This window comes from Octodon degus, unplaced genomic scaffold (assembly GCF_000260255.1).
Source record: "Octodon degus isolate 3935 unplaced genomic scaffold, OctDeg1.0 scaffold00008, whole genome shotgun sequence".
NCBI classification, from domain to species: Eukaryota; Metazoa; Chordata; class Mammalia; order Rodentia; family Octodontidae; genus Octodon; species Octodon degus.
Window position 1 is genome coordinate 6,597,794 of NW_004524584.1, and position 10,531 is coordinate 6,608,324.

At 43.1% G+C, this 10,531-nt stretch overlaps 2 protein-coding genes across 3 annotated transcripts in view; one reads left to right on the top strand and one right to left on the bottom strand.

The window, feature by feature from the left end:
- Ephb1 (EPH receptor B1) overlaps nucleotides 1–10,531 on the bottom strand; it is a 436,689-nt gene that overhangs the window by 386,787 nt on the left and 39,371 nt on the right. The gene's annotated exons all lie outside the window — the stretch shown is intronic.
- Nucleotides 51–428, top strand: LOC105743877 (signal recognition particle 14 kDa protein-like). Its single transcript, XM_012517465.1, has one exon. The coding sequence runs from the start codon at nucleotides 51–53 to the stop codon at nucleotides 426–428; it is 378 nt and encodes a 125-aa protein (XP_012372919.1).

Consider the following 10,531-nt stretch of genomic DNA (forward strand, 5'->3'; position numbering starts at 1 on the left):
TATTCATTACAGTGACAGGACTCTGACACAAAGATTCAAATATAAAAGCCATGATTAAAACTAGATCAGGAAGAATTGGATCCCGTATCATCAAGACGGTACTGCTGGAGAGCAAGCAGTTCCTGACCGAGCTGACCAGGCTCTTCCAGAAGTGCCGGGTGCCGGACAGTGTGTTCATCACCTTGAAAAAATATGATGGTCAAACTAGAGCCATCCCAAAGAAGGGCTCTGTGGAGGGCTGTGAGCCTGCAGACAACAATTGTGTACTGAGAGCTAAGGATGGCAAAAAGAAGATCAGCACTGTGGGGAGCTCTACAGAAGCGAGTAAGTTTCAGATGGCCTATTCAAACCTGCTGAGGGCTAACATGGATGGGCTGAAGAAGAGAGACAAGAAGAACAAGAGTAAGAAGGCCAGAACAGCACAGTGAAGGGCTTGGGGTTCTCTGCTCTTACCAGTTAACCAATGGATTGCTGTTTTTCCTTTTGTCCACAAAACTAGAATTTTGGCTTCCCTGTGGCAACTATTTCCATGTGAGATGAGGGAGGGTCATTTTGTGGTTGTGGTTGTTTTTGTTGAGATTTTTTTTTTTTGTTTTTCCATAAGTTGTTGAGATTTTTTTGGAGAGGAAAAAGGTTATAGTATACAGGGTAGTTATGGTAAGAAACTATTTCAGATCTATGCTGCATGGTTGTGTTCTTGGTTTCCAAAGGCCTCTGTAACCATTTCCCTGAAGAGCAATGTATCATTAAATATTTGTTTCCTCACCCCCCCCACAAAAAAATTAGATGAAAACTAAGCCAACACATCAGTGACCAGACATCAGACTAGACAGACACGTGCCACGGATTAGCCCTGACCAGTTATTAGTTTGATTTTTTTTTTTTTTTTTGGTGGAACCAGGGATTAAATTCAGGCCCTTGTGCTTGCCAGGCAAGCAATTATCCTACTGAGGCATCTCCGCGGCCCTCCTGAGCCATCTCCCCCACCCCCTAGACCAGTTATTAGATAAACAGCATAGCGATGTGCAGTGTCCGTGGGGAAGAGGAAGTGGAGAATTAAAGACTCAGAACTGCTGCAGCATATTATGTAAAGCATCCTGTTTTCAACAAAAAGCTGTGATACATACATATACAAAAAAAAAAAAAAGAAAAAAAAGAAAATGTGCCTTTAACAAAAACAGCTAACAGAGACAATTTCTGAATCTCCAGCTGCTGGATTCAGCAAAGATTTCAAAATAGTGACCATAAGGGCCAGCGAGATAGCTCAGTGGACTAAGCACCTGCCTTGGCAATCCCCAGGGCACTTTGAGCCAGCAGTTGAGTGTAGGCGTGGTAGTGTACGCTTGGAATTCTAGTGCTGGGGAGGCTGAAAACAGGGGGATCACTATGAATCTGAGCTGTATAGTGAGAACTTATACCAAATACATAACATGGAAAGAAAAAATAGTGATCATAGTCGACAAGGAAAATGTGGTTAAGTAATCAGGGGAAAATGACAACCATGAGCAGAAAATTAGATGACTTCTCTAAGGAGATAGAAATTATTTTTTTAATCTGAAACAAAGTCTAGAGTTGAAGAATAAAGTAACCAATGAAAAATTCACTAGATGAGCTCAACCGAAGATTCATGGTAGAAAGAAATAAACATCAGTGACTTTGAAGAAAGATCAGTGGAAATTTTTAGATCTGAAGATGGGGGAGAAAGGCTTAAAGCAAAATAAAACCAAACCTTAGAAATCCACTCATTAACCTCAAGCACAGACATAAAAACACGGTACAGATTATAGGAGAAGTAAAAGAAAAGAAACAGAAAATAATTTCGAAAGGTGGTTCCAAACTTTTCAAATTTCATGAAAAACATCGATGCACACACATCCAAGATGTTCGATGAACCGTAAGTGAGCTAAATACAAGAGGCACACTAGAGATAGCTCCAAACCGTTAGACGATGAGAGCATTTGGCACGCAGCAAGATGACTGTGAGCATCACATAAGAAGACCATCAAGGTAGCTGATCGCTAAGTCCTCTTCTGGAACAAGGAAGGCCCAAAGCCACCACAAGGATGCTCAGAGTGCTAAGCAAACCAACAGCACAATAGACTGAGACGTCTATACCCAGCAAAAGTCCCCTTAAACTTGAGGGTAAAATAAAGACACTCCCATATAACCAAACTGAGAAAACGTGTCCCTAGGAAAATCTGTGTAAAATACCAAAAAAAAATACTACAGAATACCATTCAGGATGGAAAGAAATGACACCAGAAGGTAACTTGAAAACACAAGGAGAAATGGAAAGCATGAGGAATGATAAATATTGAGTTAACATAAAAGTCTGTCTTCTCTTGACTTCATTAAAAGAAGTAAGATTATTATAAAGTGACAAGTATGGCACTTCACTGCCGAGCTTATAACACACACAGAGGAGGGGTCAGTGCACATTTCCCAGGAAAGGAACTACTTCAACCAGGCCATATAAGATGTATGGGGCATTAAAATGGAAGGCCCCAGACAGAGAACTGAATAACTACAGGCGTAGAGGCAGGATGGGTGTATTTGAGAAAAAGTGAATTGTGTGGCCCAAAGACCTGGAGGATAGGGCTGGAAATGTCAGCTGCAGGTGACTGAGGAGACCATGGGAAGCATGCTAAGAAAACAGGACCATGGTTCTGCCAACAGTGAAGCTAGAGGGCTTCTTGGCTTTTGCTTTTTAATTAAAGGAATTAATCTTTCTAAGCATTGATGCAGGAAGGGTCCCCTAGCTGCAAGCATAGAATGACACAGGGCTGAAGATAAAGCAGGCACCAGATGGACAGGGTTTCTGAAGGTGGGGCCTACAGGGGTGAGCTGACATGAAGAGGCCCTCTTGGGAACCCCCGTCTTAGTCTGTTCAGGCTGGTAGAGCAAAACGCCACAGACCTACAAGCTTCTCAGTAGTTTTTACCTACAGCTCTGGAAAGTAGAAGAGGGAGGTGGAGGTTCCAGCATAGCTGCAGCCTGGTGCGCTGCTTTCTAGCTCTCATGTGGCTTCTCACTAACATCCTCATTTGGTGGGAGGGACAGAGGGCACTAGCTGTGCTCAGGAAGGTTCTGTCCTCACAGCCTAATCGCCAAGCAAAGGCTCCACCTCCTGATCCCACCTTCTTTTCAGGGTAGTATTTCAACATTTGTGTAGGGGGATGACAGACCATAGCCCCACAATAATGCGGGCTGGTGATGTCCACTAAGTCTGCTTGCTTTTATTCTGTCTCCAAAGTCTGAATCTTGGGGTGAACTCAGCCAGGTATAAACCAATAAGGAAAACCTATGTGGCGACCAAAACCTCTCATATACGAACAAAGCAATTGGAGAATCTAAGTCAACCCATACAGCGACAGGCATTCTACTAAGCGCCTCAGATTCCCTTAGCTAAGCCTGAGCAGGTAGTCTTATTAGGTCCATTTCACCAAGGAAGAAACTGAAGGCCCTTTTGCCTGAGGCCACACAGAGAGTACACCAGAGCAGAATTGGAAGGTTGCTAGTTCTGATCCAACAGCTGCACATTTCCAGGGTCCTGGTCATTAGTTTCGGGGGGAGGGGCAGGATGCTCACACTGGAGAGTCGGATCAACCCAACAAATTAGCGAAAAAAGCAAGGAGAAATTTTTAAGTTATAGTCACCCTTGCCACCCTTAACCCATCCTTGGGAAAGTTCCCTAGAAAGCAAAGTACCTGGCTCAGTGATGCTCACTGGTGAACAAACTCAGTACTTATTATCTATCCCACTACCAGACAGCCACATCTGTGGGCCTCTAGGGGACAAATAGGGGAAAAGGAACCCGAATTGAGCAGGTGAATTAAAACTCCCATAGAGAAAGCTCTTTTCTCTATTGAAGGATAGGCACAGCATCTAATGGGGATTGCGGAGCTGTTCTTGCCACTGTCTGGCCCACGGCTGTTCCTACAAATTATGAAAAGCCCCACAGAACAGAGGGATAGTCAGAAGGCAGCACAGTCTCTGGCCTCTCCTGGCAGGATGCAGGGAGATGCAGCTGGAGATGGGGACTCTATGTGAGTGGGAGACCTGAGAAGGGGTCCATGCCTAGGAAGGAGTCCCAAGACTGGCAGAACATCTTAGGACATTATCCACCCTCCTTAATAAAACCTTCCCCCACATGCCATTGGCTGCTGCTTCTCACCACAGTACTAAGCCCATGCAGAGGTTAGCAAGAGGGTAATTCTCAGGATGGGCTTCTAAATCTCACTCCATGCTGCAAGTCTCACAGAGGACTCTTAAAAGTAAGAACCGCCACATCCGTCACTGGAAGAGAAGCCTAGGAGCAGTCAGGGACCTCTCGTTTATGATGTATACATTTCTCTGCACTCTGAAACAGCACCCAGATTGCAATGTCTTCACCAACTTCATAAAATACATTTTATTGGTATTGTTATGGTTCTGACTCAAACAACTTCATAAAATTTCCCTTCTTATGAAATAGATGCTCTGATACCTTGGAAAGCACTCCCTGGAATGAGAGAAGCTTAATTGCCGAGGCTTACTTAATTACGGATGGACACTGAGAAAGCGTTTGTAAAGATTAAGGCAAACACAAGCTAAGTATGGTACTTCAATTTTGACTTTCTAATGTATCTAAGAGGCAACTTGATTTTAAAAGGTCAGTACAGAGATGTAAAAGGAAAACTAATTATATATTTGTCAACATTTTAGAATTAAGAATTTTTACCCAGTAAAAATCTGAAGATGAGGCAAAGCCCATGTAACTAGATGAGAAAACGGCCCTGCTTCAGGTACACCATTAATGCCGACATCATCTAGTACTTGCAAAGCCCTGCATTGGGCACCATGGGGAGACCAGTAAGTCAGGCCTGGCCCCTGTGCCTCAGTGGCTTATGTTGACTGGGGAGCCAGATACACAGAAACAAGCAATTCAAAGAGGAATTCAACTGGCACTAAGGGAGGTGCCAAGTGAAGGGGGTATTGGAGAAAGGCTTTTTATTGAGAAGCAGGGGATCCCAAGACACAAATGTAGTTCCTGCTGCTGCTCCAGCACCTAAGGGTGGAATGCCTCAGGGTCCCTAAGAGGATTTTAGTCCTCGCTCCTCCTAAGCTTATCTTCAACAAGGCATATCCAACCTTAATTTGCTTTTCTTAAATAAAAGCCATCCCTCAGGCATGAAGTAGAATCACCTAGAAGAGGTTTCTACTCCCTCCACAAGTAGATCCTATCACCTATGGAGCTGGGTTCCTTCTCCAGGGAGTGCCTGGTCATGGACAAGGGAAATACCGCCCCACCCCAGCAGCTCTGTGGTCCTTCCCCCACTTCCCACCTTTACTAGCCTGTACCAGATTCTGTCCCATGATAACACTTAGTTCTAATCCAATTCAGGGGAACCTGGCAGGAGGTAAAGCCAAGTCAAGGGCCCTGGGCTGGGTGGCTCTGGTCTATGGCCAGGTTGTAGTATAGCAGGGGCTCCTGGGTACCCAAGAGCAGAGGTGACCCTCAGAGATATTCCAAGCCTCTGCCATCCTTCCCTTGACTTGCTCTCCCCATACCACTTCGTGGCAAAGGCTGACCCACCAACACAGTCAGAACCACCAATCCTAAGAGAACAGTCCAAAAGACCAGGGGATACGCAGATTAACTATTCTCTCAGCTTGGTGGAAATAGGCACCAGCCAATGTAAAGCATGGTAAAGTCAAGGATATGTCTAGCAAGTACTGATACCATGAACAGAATCAGGAAGCAGGGACCCAAGACAGACAAGTACAGTCCTTGACTTGAATGATCATTTTTGCAACCTGACCAGGAAGATTTGCCTGTTAACCTCTCTGTATCAATAGGAATGTTTATTGATAATTAAATGAGATAAGATAGTCGAAGTATTTAATACAATGCCTGGCACACAGTAAGCACTCCACATATTAGTTTTCTTCTACTCAAATGTTAGCTGATGAATTTTTAATGAATTAATACATAGTAAAAAATGTATACTAATTAATATATAGAACAGTGTTGTTTTTATTAGAATCTGCCCAGGAGTAGAATGAACATCTACCTTTACTTTCTAGCTTCAAGGTTGAATACAGGAACGTTGTCAGCTTTCTGTGGATTTCTCTTCTAACTAAGGCACACTGCCTCAGGATCACGATGCTTCGAGCTTGTCATCAAACTGGAACACATGATTTGTCTTTGATGCAGTCACAGCTGTGAATTTTCCAAATACTAATTTTCAAAGAGTGAGAAAGGCAACTTGTGATTGATTATTACGTGAAGGGTTTTTTAGAGCAAAAGACTAAGCAATCACTCTCCACGACTTTTGAGCACACCATGAGGGAATGGGGTTTTAAATTTGTGTATAACAGACAACAGACACTAGGAAGAACTGACTGACCACAAAGTTGGTAAAATTTTAATATAAACTGCTATGAGAATCTGGGGACCTCCCACCTCACCAGCTCCACCCTTGCCTGCTCTCACAAGGTCAGGCTGCCCCTCCTGTCCACCTCCCAAGACATCAAGAGCATGCAACCATCATCTTGCATGCTATGGGAACCCTAGGGAGGTCGTCCTGGAGTTGGTGTGAACAGCATGAGCATTCATGTGAGCTGAGGGGGATGACAACCTGACACTCTCTGGGGGTAAATCAGTTCTTAAAGCACCCTTAAAAATTTTACCTCATTTTAAAAATATCAATTTGGGGGCCTGCTGGTTAGCTCAGTTGTTTAAGCACCTGCTCATGCGAACATAATCAGGTGCAGGATACCATGGTTCGATCCTCACCTTCACCTGCCTTACCAGACACACCCTTAATGCAGCCTGAACCAGCTTAAAAAAAATAAATAAAAATAAAAAAACACTTCTCAACTTAAAAAAAATCAATTTGATTTTTGTAACCAAAAATACATGCTAAAGTTCCAAGGTACAATCACAGACTAAAGATACACCTTTTAGTATGTAATATCTGAGAAAAGGGATTATTTTAATGTTTTGGAGAAAAGTTTTCCAAATCAGTACCAATGTGCTCTCGACACAGTCGTCTCTTCTATTCTGTCGCTTGTCTACCGTCAGTCTTTAGCTGCAGGGGTCGTCTCGGTAACCTCAAGACCAACCATACCACCCTTTTCCCACATCAGTCCTACAAGTCAAAGCTAAGAGTAGACATATTAGGGATGGATATTTGCTGACACATAACTTTAAAATGTCATTCAAATCAATCAAAGTCACTTATCCAAACTTATCCAACACATTGTGCCACCGGCCAGAATGGTAAAATAAGAAATCACGCTCTTAGTAACAATAGCCTTTTCTATAGCTGAAAAAACAATGTCTTCTTTCTATAGACAAATTTCTTCCAGATTAATTACCCTGGATTAGAAAAGCAAAAGAGCTCCCATTTCTTTTCCGGTCAATGAATCAACAGGGTGGAAAAAGTAAATGTCAAAGTAGTTGCATAATGAAAGGCCTTATGTTTCTTATCTTGATTAAAGTTAAGCTGATTTATACTTGCTGTTATTTTGTTAGAGCCCACATTTCATACTTACAACTAAAATATTAGTATTGCCAAATATAGATTTTCGTTACAATGTGCTTATGCATAATGTGAATATTCATATTGCAGAAACATATAGTCTAACTAAACAAAATAGCAGAGTGCCTTATTTCTGTTATATTTTACCAAATAAAGTATAGGTTTTAGTTCTGCTAATAACCCACTACTATTATGGACTATTGGACTATATTGAGTTATTTTGCTGAATTCAAGGACCTACAATATTTGAATGGCAATGGAACACCCATCTCTAACAAAACAAAACAAAAAAAGGGCGATATAAATGAAGGACCATTTTGTAGCAAAAAAATACATATTATATATGTGTGTGTGTGTGTGTGTGTATATGTATATACAAAATAGGATAGGTATACAGCTACTTTCTCTTAGCTCAATGAGAAGATTTGTACTAATAGCGTTTAGACAAAATTTCATGTCTGCATCTTGTACTATGAATAACTACTATGAAGACAACAATATGCAATGTATTAATTAGTGTAACTGTCCCACTAACCTGTTTTGAAACTGTCTCATTGCTATTTCTTTCTCATTAATACTAATAAAAAAAATACAAGGCCAGGCATTTGATCCCCAGGCCTGCCTGCCTGCCCCACCCACTGGGCACACTGAGACTGCCATTGAGACTGGGTGTGGTAGCGGGCACCTGTAATCCCAGCACTTGGGAGGTTGTAAACAGGAGGATCACTACAAGTCTGATCTAGTAGTAAGACCTTGAACACCCTGTAGACCCTTCCCTAAAATACAGAAAAAAATAAATAAAGTATAGGTTTTAAAACTTCACCAAATTGCATAGCATGTGTCTGTTAGGAGACAGATTGACTCTTAGTTACAAATATTTGATCAATTGATTGACATAAATGTAATTCCTAAAGGATAGTTATATTTTAGATAAATATATATATATAAATATAACACTGAAACGAAACAAATGAAGTAATTCCTTAAGTACACCTTTTGAAACAAAAACTGCATCTGATTTAAGAAAAACAAGATGAGAAATCCATTATCAAAATTTACTTGTTAACTTAGGAAACTGGGTTGAAGAAGTATCTAAATCATGTCTTGCATTAACAACTGTGGTCAAAACAATCTGAAGGTAAATGGAGTGCAGTTATAGCCCAGAAGGACACTGCGGGTACTCCAGGGCCACCGGGCACCGGATGGCTGTGCCCAGCTGGTGCCCAGGGGCGGCTCTCCCTGAGTAGGCCACGTCGCCCTGCAAGCAGACACTTCTGCGTTGCCTTCTCTCCGTAAGTGAAATGTCCTTAAAGATGCAAGCTGCTGACAGAGGCGGAGCCTTTCACAGAACCCTCATTATGAAGAAGCTTGCTGATTCTTGGCAGAGCATAACTCATTTCTGTATTTGAACTGAAAGAGCTCCCATGCCTACAGCTTTCAATTTGTGACCCAAAGAGCTCACAGGGCAGGGAGGCAGTGCCTTGGGGTGCTGATGAAGGTCAAAATGATGTGGGGCCAAGAAGGAATGGGGAAACCTAGGAAAGCTGGACACCCCTTTCCTCCTCCCCAGCCCCCCCCCCATTTCGCATTTTCCCCTTCACACAACCTCCTTCAAGGTTCAGGATTCCATCCTCACCCCTCAGATGCAGAAGGCTGTCCCACCTGGCTTGATGTATCAGAGCTGGCATAAGAAGAGCACCAGCTTCAGTGCCAAATCGTTCTGGGTCTTTAGGAAGTTGCATGTCCTCCTGGGCCTCCAAGTCTTTATTGATCAACAGAGGAGCAAGCACGTCTGTGGTCAAGAATCAAGTCAATGCAAGTAAAGGCACTAGCACGGTGCCCAGCCACTCCGCCAGCAGCACTAAATGTCACATTCACATATTGTTATGTGCTCCTGATTATCAAGCCTGCTGCAGGGCTGAAAGTGTAGCACCCACATGGCTGGACTTCAATGTCTCTCACCTTCAAATCTGTCCCAGCTCTGCGAAGAGAAGACATTTCTTAGGTTCTAAACCCCATCCCCACTGAGAAGGACTTCATTTCTCTACTGTCTCCCCTGCTTCCACCTCTATCACCAACGCTCTTCTCTGGCAACAGCTCAGCTAAGGCACTTCTCCAAGGAAGGACACACCCGCCGAACTGTTAACACAGCTTCTCCCAGAGTCACCTGGCCTCTCACAGAATTGGAGACCACCATCCCAGACACTTGGTGGAGGCCAGGAAAGCAAGGCTGCCAAGGTCCAGTCAACCATGAGAGAATGCCTCTAAATTACCCCCAGTTCACTTGACTGGAGAAGTAGCATTTGTTTTTATTTTCCAGAACAGATAGTCAATCATGTGTATGTGACAGAAATAAAGATAAATACCACCCGTTGAACTTTAAATCAAAATGCTAATCCCAGGCTGACTTCTCTGTCAAGGTCTGACACTGAAATAATTCAGCAAGCTTGATTATGCCCGAAATTAATGCTCTGGTGGAGATTATGTCTATTAATCACAGATTTTGATAGGGTAGTTTCTCATGCTTCTCCACTGAGTAACATCTAATGCTGTACTGATGACTAGAAGATCTTTGCCTAGGTGTCCTCAACTCACAGATTACAAGCCAATCTCCTACTAGGAGTATCTGAGAGGCCCACCTGTTGCCTCTGTAGCAGAATAGTCACAGAATCATCCCTAAGAAGCAGCTAGAAGATGACATGTTCTGACCATAAACAGAGGGCAAAGCACCACTCTCTCTTTACTAAGGACCAAGAGAGAGTAATTCAGGCTGGTGAACACAAGGCCAGCAGAAAAGACCTCGGAGTGGACCCCAGGGATGACATTCTAATTGCAGTGTCATAAGCATCATAAGTAGCAGCCATGCTCCAAAAGCCCACCCAGGAGACAGACACACAGACAGACACATAGACAGACACACAGACACAGACACAGTCAGACAGAGAGACAGAGAGAGGAAGGAAGGAAGGAAGGAAGGAAGGAAGGAAGGAAGGAAGGAAGGAAGG